The sequence below is a fragment of the Strongylocentrotus purpuratus genome, unplaced genomic scaffold, assembly GCF_000002235.5.
Source record: "Strongylocentrotus purpuratus isolate Spur 01 unplaced genomic scaffold, Spur_5.0 spur5_scaffold_13, whole genome shotgun sequence".
In the NCBI taxonomy this organism is placed as follows: domain Eukaryota; kingdom Metazoa; phylum Echinodermata; class Echinoidea; order Camarodonta; family Strongylocentrotidae; genus Strongylocentrotus; species Strongylocentrotus purpuratus.
In genome coordinates this window covers 13,062,088-13,084,352 of record NW_022145598.1, presented here as the reverse complement: position 1 = coordinate 13,084,352, position 22,265 = coordinate 13,062,088, and the positions used below count along the sequence as shown (strand labels likewise).

The following is a 22,265-nucleotide window of genomic DNA, read 5'->3' as shown; positions in this document are numbered from 1 at the left end:
CTACTTCAAATTGAAAGTTGTTTCGGACGTTACAAAATTGTTTACGGAAAATGAGACAACTTTTTCAAATTTTGAGTATATTTCTAGTATAAGCGGTACTACAATTAAATTATATTTTCTTTTAATTTAATGACTTGGAGTAACTAATAAGCTTATTCAAACCATAAACAATCTCATTAATTTATTGTTCTAGTGGATTAAATGAGGGTCTACATTGTTTACGGAAGATGTAACGTCCGAAACACCATTTTCAATTGCACTGTTCCATCAAAATACAGGAGTTAATTCAGATTACTGTTAACTTTCTTTAAGATCCACCCATGCTCATTAATCATCAATAGAAAAAAAAACATATTGTTAGTGGGTATATATTTTTTTCGGCTCCAACCAAAAAGGTATGTCAATTTTGTTACAAAATTCCGTAAACAATTGGCTGTTCAGGGATAGCCGATGCACATAAAGCAATGTTGAAAATTTTTCATTAAGCTATGGGAGGTCAATCTAGGTCCATGCTACAAGAAAAAATTGTAATTGATTTCTAATTCTTTATCTTTGAAAAGTTTCAGGCTCTCAAAGGGCCATTTAGGTATTTGGTCATAGTTAAAAAAAACCAGTGCCATATGGGACTACCCTATATCTATCCAGTCCGGATAGATATAATAATTTACCAAATATCAAAATAAATCAAATCAATTCTGGTTTATTGTAAATAAAAACATACTAAATAAAAAATCCGGAGACTCATACAATTCAGTTTATAAATTATAAATACATACAAGAATAAAGAAATCAATACTTTTAGCAATCTTTATATTATTAATGATTCTAATGAACTAAACAACTGATATATATCAATTAGTAGGCAGTTTCCCTTTCAAGTTTGTACTATCACGTAGTGGTCAAAACTTATTCTTTCACATGATTGATAATTAGAGTTTCCATTTCATTTTTTTTTTTGAGAGGGGGGCGTTTCCAAAACTGGTCTTTACCTTGAAAGATTAATTAGAGTTTTGGTCATGCGATTGCATTGTGAAAAAAACGGTGTGGAACCGATCAAAATAAGTTGATCGTGTAGCATATAAATATTGATGTGTACTTCATGGTGGTGTGTACCGCAAGGTTCTGGAATCATTAACATGATAAGAAATTTGGCCCAGCCTTGATAAAAGTAACAAGCACTGTAGTACTGTACACAGAAAGATGTTTATGGGACTACAAAACAAGAGGCATAAAAACGTGTTCCTTATTTTTAAGCTGTTACATGTCATATTTAAAATATGAAGGTATTTGAAGAGCCATGCTTTTCAGGAAAAATTTGTCTCTGATGTTTTTTTTTTCACCTATCCAGAACTCAACCTTCTCTTTAAGTCGCCGCCTTTAATACGGGGAAGATTTTAAATGCACGTTTTTACTTTCCTTTTTTTTTTAAATTGATAGTCACGTTTTCGTAAATTGTAAGTTTACCTGCTCCGCTGCATATAATACCAACGTCTCTAGAATGATCACAGTTGTGGATCCCATAGCCGCCATGTGTGCATTGTGCGATGTGCGTTTCTGACCCTTCACATTCGACGTCGTCGAGGAAGATATCCCCTGTGGTTTCTCCGAAGCGCACCAATGCATAAGAGACTCCAGGGTAACCTAGCATTCGACAAACAACGGTAGCGTCGTTGATATCCCAAGAGTCATCACAGATTGTACCCCATGTTCCTTGGTAGTTCACCTCGACTCGCCCTTCATTGGGCGAAGCCCCATCAACAAGACGCACAGGAACTGATATAAAGAAAATAATGGTGTATATACAGTATGTGGTCTGAATGTGGCCGATCTGGCAACAAAAAATATAGAAAGATACATTATCAAATATATAAGACCAACTTTTGTAGGAAAATACCTTAAAAGAAAGCAGCAAAATTACAGAAACAGATTGGTGAAAGTTTAAATGAAATTGGACAAACAATAACAAGTTAAGATTTTTTTTTTAAATCAGTAATTGCTATACGTATAGGCATATTAAATTGGTTGAATCGACCCGACCCGTTTCAACACTCAAAATAACCAGCCTTTCAATTTCTCAAAATGCACATTTTTTGTGCACATCCTTCTTCACATTTACCTTACCATCCCGGTTACAACGGCAACTTGCGAGAGAACATTCTCTGTCTTGAAACGGATCAAAACTTATCTGATAAGTACAATGACCCAAAGAAAGCTCAACCAAAGCTTAATATTACACATATATAAATCTCGTACAGATAAACTGGACTTGAAAACTATTGCCCAAAACTTTGTTTCCAGGAACACAAGAAGACAAAACTTCTTTGGCACATTTGTCTGAGCCTGCATGTGCTCCTCAAAAGAAGAAAAGTCTGAAATTTTTCGCCGCGATGACATAAACGAGGAACAAAGAATTTATTTCCAGGTTCAAATTAAAGACAAAGGAGGATCTCAGAATTATATTTTTTGGGTGGTGCCACATTTCAGTTTTTAAATATGTCCGATTATAGGCATGTGTGACAATAAAAGTTGTTTTTCACGTTCCTGGAGTATTATTTTTCCAAAGGTATTTAATGTGTGTTACTCTAACACCTATACTTTGTCTAACTTAATACAAATAAACTGAATATCTTACAATTCAACGATTTCTTCAAGTAGGCCAACTTTCATTAATTTTTTCAACTGCTTAAAAGTAAGGCTACAAATGCTTTTTTATTGTAGAGCTGCAGTGTGAACAGGCTACTTTAATTCACATTTATAGATTAGTGCACATAATTATGCTTGATCATTCTCTCCTATCTGTTTGTTTTCATTCCTCTGTTCTTCATCCTTTATTTTTTACCTATGATATTTGAATATTTATTATTTCCTTATATTATATTAAATGAACATGTAAATACCTATATATGCAAAATAAACCCTGGAGGTTTAAAGTTGTAAAGCCCAGGGCAGTTCAACACACGCAATCATGAAATAAGGGTGTTTCTGTAAGTTTAGAACCACGCCATGTGCCTACCCGCTCAGACCACTCTACATTCAGGAGCGTCGCTAAAGGGGGGGGTGTGTTGGGTTGAAGTCGGTGGGATTTTTTATGTCGGTCGGCCAGCAATTTTTTCCTCTTCGAACTGTGACTTTTTATCGGAAAAAGAAACATTTTTTAAAATGATTTAGAGTCGGTACAATGAATCGTCTTCTTTTTCTAATAATTTAATGAAACGTCGAAGCTTCCGCGCTTCGCGCGAGAGGGGGAGAAACTGAATTCAGACAATTAGGGTTAAGAGTAGAGAACAGTATACAACAAATCGTCTTCTATCTATAATAATTTAATGAAACGTCTAAGCTTCCGCGCTTCGCGGGGGATGGGGAAACTGAATTCAAACAGGGATTAAGAGTCTAAAATAAGATCCTAGCTACACGCCTGCATTCAAATATATAGCTATGATGCTTACTAAGTTGACAAAATAATTGGTATTATGTCGTCGACGAAAATGACCATTTGCGCATAACAATTTAGCCTTCGGCACCGGGTTTATAGGGTTAAATTTGTAGATATTGGAACATTTAATTGGTAATTGGTGGCTTGTTTTGTCGGTAATCGTTGGCCTCTATATCCCCCCCCCCCCCCCCCCCCACTGAAAAAGGTCTAGCGACGCCCCTAAGGACACATCAGGCCTATACTTGCATTTTGGGAGAGGCTTAAGTATCCGGGCCAGTTATTATAGTTGAGTAAGTTTTGAGGAAAAAACAAAACGAGTACTCGCTCTCCAATCGTATTGGTTATTTGGTAATTCGAATGTTATCCAATATGTTTTTTTCCTTTTAACACAATAATTGTTTTGCGACTCAATTTAGGCCTGACTAAATATAAACTTTTTTCGTGAGGCAACAGACAAGTAATTTAGTCATATACCTGATTAACATTTGAATATTTCCTACACTAGTGCCTGGCCGTGTGTGTCCCATATTTAAACATTAAGTTGCACCTGAAATTGCAACATGTGCATTATAAGCTCCAAACGCTTTATTTCATACAAATACACCAACAAACAAATCCCAAAAGCTTGAATGCATACTATTTCACAAAATGTAATTAAACAATATTAATGATATTAATGATACACTTACATGTAAATGCAAATGCATTATCATTTTTGCGCTTCTTGCTGCCAGCAAGATAGTTTCCTTTTGCATTTAATTTTGTTGCTATTATGAGTTCATATTCATATTTTTGTTATCAAACAGGAATAAATAAATGAATATATAAATATATCTGTTCAATGATAGTTGTACAATGATGACAGAAGAACCAATGAAAATCGCAACTGATCTTCCCTAATTCTTTCCCCCTTTTCTTTTCTTCCTCTTTGTTTTCTGTCCCTTTCTCTCCTCTTTCCCTTTAACTTCCCTTCCTTCTCTCTCTCTCTCTCTCTCTCTCTCTTTCTCTCTTTCTCTCTCTCCCTCTCTCTTTGCTGGGGGGGGGGGGTACAAATCGGGAAAAATTGCAACTGATCTCCCCTACCTTTCTTCTTCCTCTTTTCCCCCCTTTCCCTTCCCTTACTTCTCTCTCTCTCTCTCTCATTAAAGTTTGCTGAGGGAGACAGGGGTCTTTTGCCCCCTCCCCCGATCCCCAACTTGTTGGCGGGAAAACTGCAACTGATATCCTCCTTCTTTTCTTCCCTTACCTTTGTCTCCTCTTTTCCCTTTTTTCTTTCCCTTCTCTTCCTTCTCTCTTTCTTTTTGCTGGGGGGGGGGGGCAAAAGCCTGGGAGGCAAAGCCCTTTCGCACTCCCCCCGATCTCCTTATTTCACCTTTTCTTTTCTCCTTCCTTTCCTTTTGTCTCTTCTTTCCCTTTCCCTTATTTTACCTTCCTTCTCTCTCTCGCTCTCTCTCTCTCTCTCTCTCTTTTGCTGAGGGGGGGGGGTGGCGAAGGCCGGATCTTCTTCTTTCCCCCTTATCTTTTCTTCTTCCTCTTCTTCCTTTCCCTTACTCCCCGCTTTACCTTTCTCTCCTTCTCTCTCTCTCTCTCTCTCTCTCTCTTCATTTTTTGTTGGCGGTTGGGGGTCAAGGCCCTCTCGCCCCCCCCCCCCCTCAATCCGAGCCGGGAAGACCTGTAGTGTCATCTCTAGCTAGCTGGCAAAGCTGAAAATTATGGGTTATCCAGTCGTTTCATTCATTAAGTATAATTATACTTGTATTGACTATGTATACGTGTGGACTAGAGTACGGACATTCGGTGCGGCAGGCGGGCCATTGGTGCGAGACCTCTTCCGCACACATTGTCCGTCAGACATTTGAGGCGCGCACGAAATGTCCGACACGGATCGACACGGACCGATCGTCCGCTCTCGATCGATCTCTAATACTAGGACGATCGGTGCGGGTAACATTCTACGCGGTCACACCGGCAAACGGTCGTAGCGCTATAGAGTGACTTTAGGTTTAAGGAAGTGAAGACGGAAACAGCAAAGTTGAACGAGCTCTTACCAGCGGAACTTGTTTGGCTAGGCCGGGGGAATTAAGTACACAGTGGGATCCCTTACTCTCAAATAGTGAGATTGCATCAGGTTCAAAACACCTGTCCAAGGCTGATCTGTGGTTGTTCCAAGTTCACCCCAATTTTAAGATATCTACATTGGTTACCAGTACGCAGGCGCGGATCTAGGATTTCTTAGGGGGGGGGGGGGCTAATCTGAAATCAATTTGAAATTTAGTGTGCTGAAATTTGAAAATCGTGCCGTCAAATATTTCGCTCAGTGGGGGGGGGGGGGGGGGGGGGGGGGGGGGAGTGAGCGGGACCCATCTCCAAAAAAAGATAAAATTAACACGTTTTTACACGTTTTTCCCCAGGGAGGGGGGGGGGGGCGGGCACCCGGGCCCCCTGGATCCGCCACTGCCAGTACACCAGAGAATAACATGCAAAATCTTGCTGATTGTATATAAAGCCTTCTTGGTCAAGCTCCCACTTATATCAAAGAACTGTTGAATTTCAAACTTAATTAACAGTTCCCGAGATACTTTGTTGCTGCAGATCCCATCTATCAAAAGAAAAAATAACGCTAGGTGATCGAGCATTTGCTTGTGCGGCCCAAAAACTCTGGAATAACTTGCCAGGAAATCACTATCTGTAAATTTCTTTAAATTAAAACTGAAAATACATCTGTTTAATTAACTGTGAATCTAAGTATATCAGGAGCTCTTGTAGCGCAGTAGAATAGTAAAGAGTGAAAGGGTTAAATTGGAGATGGACCTAGAGACTAGCTAAGAAATGGCAATGAGGTGTATACAGTGATTCTTGTGGGATGTTGGTTATAGCTCAAATGCTGACCCGTGACAGAAATTTCCACATGACTGAGGAATCATCTCAACAGTTTAAGCTTGAGATTGTACGATCTCTTCTTAGTATGTTGGCCATGTTTCTATATTACAATTAGACTATAGTTTGATGAGGAACAAACTGCTATATATGGATTGTGAATAGAGTTTATAATTATTAGAAAACTTTTGCTGAAGATATATGATTTTACCCTGTTAGTATATTGACGTTTTTTAGTAGTTATTTATGTATACATGTATTTGTTCAGTTACAGAGTGTGTTTAAAAGACAAGTTAAACTGAGTAAGAATAATCATAAATCGACTATAAGAGGATGAAGTCCTTCCATGATTATGTAAATAGTAATTGTAACTTCACGTATTGCCTTGAAACGAACTCTTAATAAATCATTGTTGCTGATTTCCATACACATTGACTGACCATTGTTCTCTCTCTTTTCATTTCAATTTACAGTTTTTACGCCCTCCCATCGAGGGAGCGGTAACAGTACTATCTACACAGTGTAACGAACTTTTCTTCTCCTACCAATGATGGGCGAACTTTCTTTCATCACGTGATTTACTTTTGACCAATCTTAGAGCAAGATTCTTAGTATTTGGAATATAATATTATTTATTATTATTTTTATTAGTAGTTTTATTGTTATTTTATTACTATTCTTTAAAGGTACTATGTCCCTTTTGCAGGCCAAAAAATGTAAAGGTTAAATTCCAATGGCATTTGAAAGATGATACTAATTTAGAACTCCCCTTAAAAAATGGGGCTTGAAAATGTCTTTAAGTGGGAAATAACGACTATTAGTAAGTATAGCACACCAAAAATAAGTACAACAAACACATCTTATTTGATGATTGCAAATGATCAAGCTTTATGAAAGCTTCAAAAAACAAAAAACAGAATTGAAATCGGTCAATGCGTTGTGATACCATTATACCATTTGTTTTTATATCGCAAAATTACCGAAAAACCTGCCAGAAATGGTCAAATTGGCAAAAATGGTAAAATTCGACAAAGTTGACAACTTAATCTATCACTTTCTTGGACACAAATAATTAATTAAATTATTAGACACTAAAATATCATCTTTGTGGTAAAAAATACAAAAAAGAAATTTCATATATCTATTACCGTTTTGAAAACAGAAGCAAACAAAATAAGTCATTTTTGCCATTTGTGTGAATCTGAAGTCCGTCTAATTAATATGCGCATATGTAATCAAATCAAAACCGAACATGATACGTCAATGAAACCTATGTATATCAGACAGGTATGGATTTTTTTTTTTTTTTTGAAGAAAAAAAAGTTATGAATATTCTTCAAATATGCAAATTAGGTCATTTCAGCTAATCATATATATATATAGGAAAGTCAAATTGTTCATTTTGTTGGCATTTTTTTAAATCATATATTTATAAATCATATTTACACTAAATGTTAACATTAAATTCCAAATATTTTTGCAATGCCAATAAAATAAGGCGATGGAAATTACTTGGATCACCGTTACAGCTATTTCCTCATATGTTTCACAAATTATTCAGAAAAACCGAACTAATGATAAGAATTTGCAGACTTTCAGCTACATCACAGTATAGTGTTTTTTTTTAAATGTCAGATTTGAGGATTTATGACGATTTTCCGAGAAACCATTCAATTCAACAGGCCATAACATTCCACAGGGACTAAATTTTAGAAAAAAAAACAAAATTTGGTGACCTTAGTATAGTTGTGGCTACCTTAAGTGTAAAAAAACAAATTGATTCAATGAGTGAAACATATGAGGATATTGCATTTTTGTAGGGGAGTTTTATACATTGAAGTGCATTTTCACCACGCAGAATAACAGTCAATGGGCGTTCAGCGGGTCATGTCACACATGGCTGAAAAGACAATATTCTAATTAATAATTTAACATTTTTCCCACATGCCTATAACAATGAAACTACACAGAATTGTAGTTAAAGGTGTATTTGAAAGATATGTGAAATAAAAATTTAAAAAATATTGTTCAGTTTTTTTTTAAATAAATTTACGAAAATTGCTATTTCTACCAACTGACTGCTGCTGTGTGTGTGTGTGTATGTGCATGGGGCAGACTGTGTGCACAGGCAGTGTGATCACCCTACTATTAGTTGTCAAGTCGACTTAGGAGCTATAGAGCCAATAAGTAATATTCTTGATTTTCAGACCATAGTGCCGCATGATCGTACGTTTTATGCTGCGCAAAGGTTCAATCAGTTAAATTTTGGCCATTACAAGAAGTGGGTTATTGATGTAGACAAATACTTTACAGCTTTGTTATGTATGTTATTACCAAAGAAGAAAAAAAAAGCCAGTCGGTCATTAAATACTGACAATAGTGTCTGACAGTGAAGTCTAGCAAGTAAACGGATTTCATGCATAATTTGAATATTAGGACACTGCTAACGTTTAAATTTCACAGATAGGACATACATGACATATTCATAATTCCTGCAAAGTTCTACAGAATTTGAGGTTGGCTGCAAAAGGGACATAGTATCTTTAATACTATTGTTATTAATAGTTTTAGTATTATCATTCTTACGTTTGATGCACGTTACTCCTACGTCTTCACTGTGTACACAGCCGTGTATTCCAAATGGATTCTGCATACAATGTCCAATCGTCACTTCCTCTCCCGTACATTGGAGATTATCCACGAAAATGTCACCAGTTCCTGGGCCAAATGCCGCACAGCACGAAAAGGACTCCGCGAAGGTATAACCTAGCATTCTGCAAACTACATGCGCATCAGTCAGATCAAAGCCATCGTCGCAAACAGAACCATATGATCCTTGATAGCGGACCTCGACCCGACCTTCTCTACTGCTGCTCCCGTTTGTCAAATAGACGTCCACTTTTGTAGATAAAAGAAAAAGAAAAGTGATTAGGAAATGAGAGGAGAGAGAGTGGAGAAGGGATGGGGGAGCATTGTAAAGCAATATTAAAATAGGCTACCATACGAGTAAGAGTTAAATCAAATCATTGATAAATGTCTTATTATTTGTAGGCCTACCGAAACATAGGGCTATTTCACTTCGAAAAGTGTTGTAGTTCAAACAGGTGATGCATATCTGTAGTGGGTGGGTTTCGTTCAAAGTTATTCCCTTCGAAAAAAAAAAAACATGTATACACTTACCAATGCCGTCACAAGTGACTCCTGCATCTTGACGATGCTCACAGTTGTGAGATAGGTAACCGTTGTGTTGACAAAAGGCGATGTTTGACTCAGATCCCGTGCAATTCACATTATCCAGGATAATTTCCCCTATGCCTTCGCCAAAGAATGCGTTGGTGTAATAAGCAGAAGCACGTGGATATCCCAATGTATGACAAACGACGTGGGCGTCATCTAAATCCCAGTCATCGGCACACACTGTACCCAATACACCTTGGTAGTCAACATGTACTGTCCCTTCAAAGGATCCTCTCCCAAAAAACAAATAGGTCCGTAGAGGTTCTGTTAATTTTAAACAACAGTTATTAACATTAGCATGTGCATCAAATTATTATCTCTTTTGAATACACCGGTCACACCAAGGAGACCTACACCAGACCGAAATAAGGACCAAACAAAAAATTGCAAAGCCTCAAATAACCGAGAATCGGTCGGTTTGGTGTCGTTTCGTCGGTGTGACTGGATAGTATCCATCAGGGTCACTTTCCAGTTTAACCTCGTATGGTCACTCACATATTATCGGACTAATAAGTCAAAGGCAGTTTATACTCGGAATAAAGAAGAATGATACACATTAAAATTTCAATGAATTCTGCATGAGTTGTCCTTGAATTCACTTTAAATGTTACCAGCATCCCCTTGTTTTCCAGCATGACTAGCGACATACAGCCTTTTCACACACAGCTAAAATTCTATAAACATGATTAGTATAAACGTGTTTGAAACGTGTTTAAACTAATCACGAGCCTTTCACACACAGAAATTTCGTTGCGATCGTTAATAGTTTCGTGATTAACTACTGCTCGTAAAATGTGCAGTAGTGCCATTGCGCATTAAAGGTCAGGTCATATCAAACAGAGCGGTCGCTCCATCCAGTTTAAACACGTTTAAACACGAAAAACCTTTCACACAAAAAATTTCAAGCTCTCTAGATACGAACTTCGTATCGGCAACCTGCTTTTAGGGGCGTATGCATCGCGACTTCGTATCTATCCCAACATCGTATAAACGATGTTCACACTGGGAAAATTTTCTATAAACATGTTTAAAACTGTTGAGTTAAACACGTTGATACTAATCATCTCTGGAAACGATGAATTTTAGCTGTGTGTGAAAAGGTTTGCATTATTTAATCAGTGTTTCTGGATATAGTCCCTAGAGATTCAATCATACATAGTATGTCCTCCAGAGGTGGTCTAGAGGTACAACTAAAATGGTGACCTTTGACATGCCATAGGTATTGCATCGGATGCATTATGGGAGCTTTGTCCAATTTGAATGACGATTTTGGAAGGTCAATGGATAGTAATGAGAAATGACGTCAACAATTTTCCAATTGCTGTTTGGTGATTGGCTATTAACAAAATGTTTTATGTATTAGATCATATAAAAAAACATATTTTCATTGCCACAATCCCCTACCTTTTTTCTTTGTCTGACCAAATGGTATTTACTGATTGAATAAACTATAATTTAATTCGTCGACGTTAAATTATCTAGAAACAATCACAAGTTTTATCATAGATTATTCCATTTGTACACCTCTCACACTTTTAAAGTCTCAGTTCATAGCTTCGTTATCGACGGCGGTAAGCAGTGGTAGATGTGGACTTGCTACAGAGACTGCGCGAATGTCTCATTGCGATTCCAAGACGACGGGATTTTCTCGAACGGACGATGATTTTTATTTTGCCGATGCTAGCCGGCTGTAACAACCAACAAGAAGTGACTGCGTTTCCTGAGCTAGCTGACGCGGCTGTGACTTACTTAGCCTACACTTTAGTGTAAGATCTAGAATATAGCTTATAGTCTAGATCTAATACTACACTGTCGCTCATAAAGGTGGAATATTTTTATTTATCCGCATTTATGGAATTATTTTAAAAATAATTTAAAAATACTAGATCTAGATAATAGTATACATTCTCAGATTTTATTGAACAATGATTTGCCAATGTGTGTTTTGCGTGACTGCTAAATCATGTATATGCTACTATGCTTATCAACTAGGGGAGTACAACAGTAATGAGGATTAATGCCCCACAAAAGGGCCCTTATATAGCACATCGACACGGTTTTGATCCTGGGGCCTCACAGTTACGAGGCCATTGCTTTGTCATTGAACCATGACTGTACGCAGCGGGGGCTAGGGTAGGGGGCAGTTTCCATAAATTTAAAAAAAAACGAAAATGCAATAAATTTTCAATAATTTATTGCATTTTACCCCGGTTCCCAACATAAACAAATCCTCTGGACGGCCTTGCATTATGGCTCAAGGCATGGGCACACAGAAGATTTTTTTATGTTGGGGACCGGGGTAGAATGCAATAAATTATTGAAAATTTATTGCCTTTTCTGTGTTTTTTTTAATTTATGGAAACTGCCCCCTACCCTAGCCCCCGCTGGGTACAGTCATGGTTCAGTGACAAAGCAATGGCCTCGTAACTGTGAGGCCCCAGGATCAACACCGTGTCGATGTTCTATCTTAGTGCCCTTTTGTGGGGCATTAATCCTCATTACTGTCATTTATGACTTAAGGGCATAGGTCCCCTAGTTGATAAACATAGCAGCATATATACATGCTTTAGCAGTCACGCAAAACACACATTGGCAAATCATTATTCAATAAAATCTGATAATGTATACTATTATCTAGATCTAGTATTTTAAAATTATTTTTAAAATAATTCCATCAATTAGGATAACAAAAAATATTCCACCGTTTTGAGCGACAGTGTAAAATGTACGCTGAATCTGGACCTGGATCACTATGACTATGTCATTATGAAACTACATGTAAACAGCATTTATCCCCTCATAGTAATGATATATTTTTAATGTAATAATTTCATTCAATATAATTTGACCTAATCTGTCCCATAACAGACACACCTGCAAGTTTACTTTTGTCAGTCTATGGATATCATTTTAACAAATGCATTATAATTATTTCCTCTCTCTCTTTGTTGTTAAAGATTATATTTACTTGCAAAATTGGTTCAATATTTCTAGTTACTGTTATAGGTTGTTCATACATCTATCATCATTTAATAGCATAATATGTATATAACGTAAGTAGTGAACAAATATGTTAACTTTATTTTTTATCGTTTTTATTGTACATAATTTCATTCAATATAATTTGACCTAATCTGTCCCATAACAGACACACCTGCATGTTTACTTCTTTTCAGTGTATGGATATCATTTTAACGAATGCATTATAATTATTTCCTCTTCTCTATTTGTTGTTTAAGATTATGTTTACTTGCAATAATTGGTTCAGCATTTCTAGTTACTGTTATAGGTTGTTCATACATCTATCATCATCAAGCATAATATGTATATAACGTGAGGTATGAACAATTATGTTAACTCTAGTTGTTATCATGTTTATTGTACATTTATATGATCATTTCTGTTTGTATGCACATTTTATGTAAACATTGCATTATTGGTCCCTGGACTACTGCATTATACATTGTGTATGTTGATATTAATAAACCGAAATTGAATTGAATTGAATTGAATCCTGTGTCTTAAACTTTGCTTTTCGCATGTACATATACATAGCAAAGTTCAAGGCACAATGAGGTGATAAATGCTGTTTAGACGTTTAAGTCTAGACATCATTTATCCCCACGTTTATGATGGAAACCTGTACTTCGAACTTTGCTAATGTATATGTACATTTTAATTCAAAAGATAAAATTGAATGATTTACGAAGATCAATGTGAAATTTATACTTTATACCCCTGTTTTGCTTAGTAAAATAACATTTTGATGATTGATTTAATCTTATTCCAAAATACATATTTCTTAATTTCTTGCAAATATTAGGTTATGTTGCATTTGAAAATTAAATTATTTAAATGTTACGTAGGTATAAAATAGTTCATAAATGTTAATACAATTACTTGAAACTGCTCAATTCTTTTCTTTTTTTTTCTTATTTTGTAAAGATGATGTAGGCAAAAGATGTATTTCTCTAATGGCATAGCTGTATGACTGAGGTGTGATGGAGCTGATGCAATCTCATGCATGATTGAGGGATTGCGGAAATGTAATAAGAGAGTTGGCAGGACTAAGATAGAAATGCAATATAACAAATTGTCTACAGTGGAGAGGCGGAGGTGGGGGGGGGCAATGTTAAATAAAAAAATATGTCAGTGCAGAGCAGCATGGGAAATCATAGTGGTGGTGGTGGGGGGGGGGGGGGTTATAGGGCCTGAATTGAAGATTTTACTGTTCGGGGGGGGGCACAAATGAAATTCGATGAAGACGAGGCGATAAGGCCTAAAATAAAAACTTGTTGTATTGCCCTTTGCGACTGACCCACATTTCTAAAAATCTACGGTCGGTATTTTACAACAAAAAAAATTAAACCGTTTTTTAGATTTTTTTTATTTAATGAATAAAAAAATATGTATTTTGGTTTGTTTAAATGGGATATAAATGCATAAAATCAAATTATCTCAAAATTCTCACTCGTGCAAACCATGGATTATTATGAGATAACAAAATATAAATGGAATGATGACGCTGAAACACATGTATTAAAGCATTAAAAAACTGAGAAATATCAGCCAAAAGAGGGCGGGGAAAAAAAGAAGAAAAAAAACAACATTCGAATCTGAAAAATATCGGCCCAAAGAGGGCGACAAAAAAAAACTTTAAAAAAAAAATTCCGACCGACCGACCCATGTTTTGGCACCCAAAGGGCAATGCAACAGGTTTTATTTAAGGCCTAATGATGAATCATTTGGGCACTGAAAATATGAAAATGGCACGTGTTAAATGGGCCAAATAATCTGATAAATTTGACTGATAATCATTAATTAAAAAAAAAGAAAAATAATAATTATAACAAGAAACAAACAAATAAGAGGCCCAAATGAAATTAAAGGCCCGGTCACACATAGACGACGCACGGCCCGCGCATTAATAACCGGAAAAGGTCGTGTGCCCGACTTTTGTCAGGATTTGGAAGGAGCTAGCGAGCTGACAACGAATGCATAGCGTGTTGCTAGCGCGCTGTGCGTATACAGGGCGTGAGCTCCACATAATTATATCTGGCGTTGGTCTAGCGCGCTCTGCGCGTGTGTGGGGGTCATTTTGGCGTGTAAATTCATGCTTCAAGCTCCGCGCACAGTAACGAAGTAACGAATGATGACGTACCTAGCAAACGACAACATACTGGCAAAATTGAAAATTTCGAGTGCGTAGGCCGTGCGTCCCCCATGCGTACCCTATGTGTGACTGGGCCTTCAGGCAGACGGTAAAATGGGGTCGTTAGTTGCCGTGGACACACTACAATAACATCTCTTTATGCCATTTTCACCCTGGTAAAAGTGAAGTTTCTAGCCCCCATGTTTTCCAATTTAAAGTTTATTTACCATAGGTTTAGAGTGTAGACCCATTAGACCTATATACATCTTTCTTTGTACAGTGCTTGTTACTTTACCAAGACTGGGTCACATTTCTTATCACGTTGATGACTCCATAACCTTGCAGTACCCAACAATATTTGTATGCTACATGATCACCTTTTTCTGATTGATTCCACCCGGTTTCTTTGAAAATGCAGTCGCATGACCAGAACTCAACTTTATCTTTAATGGTACATTCAAATTTGAAGCAATCATGTATGTTTAAACATGCAAATCATGTTTGTATCCGAGTACTTAAACAAGTTCATTTTTATGGCTGCCTGCCGTAACAACAAACAAATTTGGCGAAAGACTTGATGCATGGCTGATCGTCAACAAAACGGAGTTATGTCTTTTGTCAAATCTGTTTGTTGCTATGGCAGGCAGCCAGTTAAAACGTACTCGTTTAATCAATTGATGGAAATGCAAGCATTACTTTTATAAACAAATAGAACTTTATTATTCCTGGCTCATTTTTCCTGATTGAGGTGTCATCTAAAAGGGCAGAAATTGAATTTTCTAGAAATCCAGATCCGCATGCAAATTGACTTTTGGTTTCCTCTCTTCAATTTGTTTAATCACTCATGCGTGGAATATGCATCATATAAGTTACATCAAATGAAAGAGGAGGATCTAAGCTTTCCAAATATGTGTCGTTTAATAATTATAATTGCGACTAAGTTATAATAAAACTTCGATAATTCTCGGTTTCGTTTTTTCTGGGACACACTGTATTGAGAGATGTTTATTTAGCTGGCTGTACTGCTACCATTTTTCAATATAAGTAACACTTTCGATATAAAAACAAAGATTTCATGGATTGTGCATGAGAACCTCTGTTATCAACTAGATTAGGTAATGGTATAGTTTGTTCGGTTGGTCGTCATTCTCTGGTTAGTCTCATTTATGTCACTTATCAATAGAAATTGATTTATGGCAAAGTTTTTTAAACCATGATTGTCGGGAGGACGGAAACTAGTTCAGTTGAAAAGAAAAACGATTACTATAAAAGATATGTTTCATTTCTCTCAATAGCTAATCATTTTCTTGTTCATATTTCATTTTACGTCTGACTTATTTTTAAACATAACGTGTCTTTTTTCTGCCCCGCCCTCCCTTGTAATTTTTTTTTTTTTTTTAACTTAAACAAAAAGTAATGGGCTTTATCGTCATCTGATTAAAAAGAATATCAACACGTGACTTTTGAAAGAAAAGTGAAGGTAAAAGGAAACCATAAAACTGTACTAAACGCTGATCTAGTATCCTGCGTATGTTGCTACAAAAATTTAAGAAATTACTAACAGTGTGCAGAACCAGAGCACTATAACACTGAGTTCCCATAGGACACTGAATTCTCGACTCTGAATCCTTGTCTGAATTCAGTCCCCCCCCCCACCCCACCCGCCCGTGCGAAGCGCGAATGCTTTGACCTGTCATTAATTATTAGAGAAAGAAGACGATTCGTTGTACCATTCTCGACTCTTATTACTTGACTGAATTCAGTCCCCCCCCCCCCTTTGAAGCTTTGAACTTTCATTCTTAATGAAATTATTAGAGAAAGAAGGTGATTCGTTCTCGACATTTAATCCTTGTCTGAATTCAGTTCCACCCTTCCCGCGCAAAGCGCAGAAGCTTAACGTTTTATTAAATTATTAGAGAAAGAAGACAATTCTTTGTACTATTCTCGACTCTTAATCCTTGTTTGAATCAGTCCCCCCCCCCTCCCGCGCGAAGCGTAGAAGCTTTGACGTTTCATTAAATTATTAGAGAAAGAAGACGATTCTTTGTACCAGTCTCGACTCTTGATCCTTGTCTGAATTTAGTTTCCCCGCGCGTAGCGCGGAAGCCTTGACATGTCATCAAATAATTATGCATTCTAGAAAATCTCTCAGCCCAATATGTACGTTCTTTCCGCTATATTTCTTTCAAGCTATATTTCTAAGTTTCCTGAGGCAACGTGTCCCCCTATCGGACCCAGGATCGCCGCCCCTGTCCATGATTATTGCCAACATGAGCACAAGCGCAAGCGAGTTGGTATGAGCTGAAGCCAAATGAAGGGCAAAATAAGAGTTGTGAAGCGGCCCCTTTACCGTTCATTTAAAATTTGATTGTTGAGTATATAGCTTCTATTTAAAAGACATAACAAATATTGTGCCCTTTTCAAATTTCTCACTAAAGGGTGATGGTTTTTGTAGCGCAGGGGCTGTTTTTAACGTTTAACTTTGAATCCACGGCTCGAGATCTTATGCGGCCTGCCCCCTCTATTCAATGACGTTTCCCAAGCCTTCTGGAATGACCCCAAATATCCCGATTACAGTTTTCCCCTTAGTCGCCGTTACTGTCACTCAGCGCCATTTTCTTGTCTTTCCCCCTTTCTCACCGACTTTTCTCTTTTTTCCCCACCCACTCAGTGTTATCTAGGGTACGCGCATGCATGTTCCCTCAATTTGAAAGCACCCCTCTATCTCCGGTGTGTCAGTACGGGCAGGATTTTTGTGTATTACGGGCCGGACTTTGTTGCATGAAAAATACCCCTTTACCGGAGATTTCGGGAACACAAATTCGGTCCTTCCGACCCCGGAGCGGGAGGGAGGGGGAGGATTTCTTCTTTTTCTTTTCTCCTTTTGATCTCTCGCTCTCTCTCTCTCTCTCTCTCTGTTTCTTCTATCTTCTCTTTTTTTTCTTTCTTCCCTTCTCCTTTCTTTTTCTCTTCTTTTCTTCCTCTATTTTTCCTTCCCCTTTTTTGCGCCGCCAATAGGGGGGCCGTGGCCAGTGGATCCGCCACTGGTAGGGCTGCGTATACCTGCGCTAATGCCTCAGTCACACCTTTGCGTATGATGCTGCGTATTGCTGCGCTGTACGGGGTATATCAATACGCAGCCGTTCCCAGCAATAAATTTGAAGGTAGCTGTCACACTATTCCGTATCTAGCTCGTAGGTAGCTCGTATGCCGCTCGTACTAAGACTGCCTACGGTTGCCTATGACCACGCTATAGCTCGCTGTTGCTCATAGCAGTATGATTCAATACGCAGTTTGCTCGCCACGTTGCGTGTGTAACTGGTTCTTTGCTCGTTTGCTGCTCGCTAGCCGCTCGCACCAGTACGTCTCGTTGCGCCTCACTGCGTGTTCGCTCGATTTAGCTCGTCTGTTGTTCGTAGTGCTGCGTGCCAGCTCGCTCTACAGCGTACCAACTCGCTTGGGCTGCGACGGCGTATAAATAAAAGTCATTTTTGCGGGCTTTTGACGAGTCTACATCTACAAGAAAAATCAATCTAATGAAAAAAACGTCCCAGCAGCAGAGCTCTGTCTTGCAAAAGCTTAAGCTTTTGGTTCAGCTGGAAGAAGCAGAGGCGAATGATGTTGATTTATTAACGTTATGAAGCGCAGCGACGGTGGTTGGTGCTAGGCAACTAATCGCAGTAAGAGAGAGAGCTAAAGCGAACGGCTTATGAGCTAGACTCGTAGCGTAGCGAGCGGCAATTGCAACAGTTCTTGCTGCTGCGAGTGGTAGGCGAGCAACAGCGCAACAATACGCGCAATCATGCGAACGACAACGAGCTCTGGCGAGGTAAATCGTGCAGGGAACGCAGCTATAGGCAGTGACACGCACTCGAAAAAAAGAGGTGCGTATGGTTGCGTATACTTGCGCTAAGCCATTCGCTATTGCTCGCATTTACTGGTTGCCCCTGGTATCCGCCCGTAGGTGATTTGACCTTGCGTTTGCTTGCGATAGTTTAGAAAATGTTAAAACTAGCGAGTGGCAAACGCAGGCCTTTGCGCTAGTCTGCGTATTTAGTACGCAGTGAGCACGTTTCGTTGCGCTTTATTGGGTATGACTGCCTATGTCTGCGTTCGGGCAATACGCAGCAATACGCAAGCCCAATACGCAAAGGTGTGACTGAGGCATTAGCCACTCACTGTCTTCACTGGTTTCCACTCGTATGCGCTCGTAGGCAATTTGACCTTGCGTTTACTTGTGATAATTTCTTTAAAAAATGAAAACTAGCGAGCGACCAACGCAGGCCTATGCGCTAATTTGCGTATTGAGTACGGACAATACGCAAAGGTGTGACTGAGGCATTACTGAACTGATATTTGTTCACGCACCTTCCATCTTGTTGACACTGAATTTTCTGGCCCCAAATTAACCCTTTAAAGTTTAACCCTCGTCCCCCAACTCTGACCTCTGCTCTACACTTTTAGTTCTGGTCGATGATCCGGCCCCAGGCTTCTGTCGATAGTAACACAAGCGCATTGTCTTCTTTTTCATTGCGATAATATGCTTAAAAGTGAAAAAGATGAATATTCAAAATCGCCATTTCGTCGGCGTATTAAACAGTTCTCGTCTTCAAAGGCTAAAACTAACCAATTTGTAAAAACAGGCGTGGAAATTAATACTTATCACTCATTATCACTTACCATTGGACGATGTATTATATTTCTCTCTCACTGTATCAAAGGATGTGTTGCCTGGTGTTTCAGAAGGGTGAACTGGGATGCAAAAAGGACAACATTTTGAATCATAGTAATCACGGTTTCTTGATTGATTATGATAACTATCAAATTAAAATAAAATACATTCAAAAGGATTACGTGACTGACATCGTGATCTAATAATTATGCAATTCATGATTAACAGTGTCACATGGCTGTGATCACATTGGTATTTGTTGACAGATCTATGTCTCTCCAAATCCCCGAATAAATTTCCTTTAAACTGGGAAAGAATATTAGCCAAAGAGACATTTTTAAATTCGTATAACTATTCTAAAGAGTATATTTTCATATTTGATGGGATAGTATAGACATGAGTTAAAGCGAAACAATGTTATCTTGTATCAAATACTTAAAGTGATGAATGTTGTTACATGGTGGAATCATAATTGATTGAAAGACAGGATTAGAGGGAAGGAATGATATACATCACTGAAAATGATTTATCACCTCTTGAAAAATTATGTACAACCATGCAAATGATTGTTAAGATTCGTTATCAGCAAAATACATTGCTTAGATGAGGGAAGGGTGTTCTGCTTTGAATCACTATTTGTAATTACATTTCATGATATGCGTTTATCTTGCACAAGTCATGTTGAACTAATGATCCAAATTGTAATGGGAATTATTGAATACACATAAGACAAACAGAAAACTGTTAGGACCTTGATGCCTTACCGGTATACACACTCACTGCGGTATAACCGCCACAAAATCTTGTCAAGTCCCCTCGGCAGGGCAAGCCACAGCTCGTGTCATCCAGTTGCTTGTTCAAACAGGTCAGTTCACAGGAGCAAGAACATTTAGAGCGATTGTAAACACCTGCCAATGTAAATCTATTTTCTTTACATGTTGCTGTGCAGATGTCGAGTGTGTGGGACTCTGAGATATTGACGACATAATCGAAGTGTAAGCATCCCTGAGGAAAGCAACCGGCGTAATCACCATCTGTATAAATGAAAAATTATGTTAAAAAATCACAAAAAGGTCTTCATCTCTCTGAATTTATCTCTCTAAAACGAGTAACACAATTATTTGTTTCGTACTTCATTACTTCAGAATAAAATACTCTCTATTTCGTGATATAATCATTTGTAAGTAGAGTTTCTTAGTAAGCATTCATGCACAATTACATATGGATACGGATATTTCTGTCGCCGAGGAATCCATAACCCAATACTTGTGGCTTGAAATAGTTCACGGTATATTTGCTTTATATTTTTCACACCAACCTTCATAAAAATAATGATAATAATGACATTAATAATGATTTCTTTAACCGAGGAATCCACACATTTAAGACCGAAAGCTAGCGCTATACAAGTACTGAGGTAGTGAAGTGCAGCTTACTGCGGCTCAGCGTAAATTGCACAACGTGAGCGCCGTGATTTGATGAAAGTAAACTATGAAATAAATCTTATCAACGTCATATCATTTTTTAAGTTTTAGTAAGCATGATAAAATATAATCCATTATATACCTCACTTAAGAAATCCAGCCATCTGATTGGTCGAAATTGCATTCATAAACTTCAACTATTTCTGTAAAATTCCCAGTAACCATGGTTAAAACAGTTCTATAATCCCAGTAACCATGGTTATTGGGAAAATAGTTTCAGTATCCATGGTTACCCCATAGGTTTACATGTTAAAAATGGTCTGAGCGATCGAGGATACCGTACGTGTGCGAAGAATTGGTCGGTTATTTCAATACAATTGAATCTCGATCGATCTTATCGACAATTTTATCTTGCATTGTTGACATGAAGACGAAAATAAACTTCCAACAAAAAAAAAAACATCTGCCGATAGATCTTGATCTAAATTCGTGCCAATATGCATTGCAAAAGTAAAAGAAGGGCCTGTTTAATGGAGCAGCCGCGAAGCATTCACCACGCGAAGCCGTTTTCAATCCATTTTAATGTATATATAAGAAAAAAAATGTATGGTAACAGAGCAGGGTAGCCGAGCGGTTTAAGGCGGTGATTTTAGTTACATCACCTTTTGTACGCAAGAGATCGAATCCCATCTTCGACAAAAGTTTTTTTTTTTTTCGGCATATAAAAGTATTAATGACTGCTTTAAAATTCGAGAAATAGTTGTTTTTATACGCTCTCGGGAAGGTTACAATTGGGCTATTGCCCTCGGCACGCCTCGGGTAATAGCACAATTCTAACCTTCCCTTGAGCGTATAAAAACAACTATTTCTCTCAAAGCAGTCATTAATACTATACTACAGTAGAGTGTCGCGTACTCGCGCCGCACAACATTAGAAATTTAGGTAGCTGGTATTGACTTGAGCAATATGATTCTTACCTTTAGCAGATCTCTGATCTATTTCGTCAGCAGTAAATGTGGCGTTTTCATCACCTACAATTCGATTTACACTTTGACTTAGGGCAAATATGAAAAGAGGAAATCCAAACATTATGGCAAGTAAGCTCCAAAATAATTTTTCTTTGATAAGATGGGTGCTTTGAAGGTGTTATTCCAGAGGCGGACTTGCGTTGTCACTAAGATAGCACCAGTGACTATGTGATGAATAGTATTGTTGCATTAAACACAATAGTCGTAGAGTGATTAATGTCTACTTGATACGAAACAAAAATAAATAAATACAGACATCAAGTGCACTTTCAAAGAATAACGGTAATTTTATAAGATAAATTGAAACTAGTGGAGCAACCCCCCCCCCCCCCCCCCACACACACACACACATGGACACTCACAAACACACTGTATCACCAATATATATTATTTTAATGATTTAATTTTCCAGAAGGAAGCTATTGGCACTATGGAATTATAA

General features: G+C 37.8%; 1 protein-coding gene across 1 annotated transcript in view; it reads right to left on the bottom strand.

Moving 5' to 3' along the window:
* LOC115923184 (deleted in malignant brain tumors 1 protein-like) overlaps window positions 1-21,884 on the bottom strand; it is a 34,514-nt gene extending 12,630 nt beyond the window's left edge. The window contains exons 1-5 of the mRNA XM_030983524.1: window positions 21,773-21,884; window positions 20,307-20,405; window positions 19,380-19,451; window positions 9,491-9,778; window positions 1,465-1,773 (exon numbers count right to left, since the gene is read on the bottom strand). Coding sequence (XP_030839384.1) covers window positions 1,465-1,773; window positions 9,491-9,778; window positions 19,380-19,451; window positions 20,307-20,405; window positions 21,773-21,884 — 880 coding nt within the window. The remainder of the gene's footprint in view (window positions 1-1,464; window positions 1,774-9,490; window positions 9,779-19,379; window positions 19,452-20,306; window positions 20,406-21,772) is intronic.
* Between the last annotated feature and the right edge of the window lie 381 nt (window positions 21,885-22,265).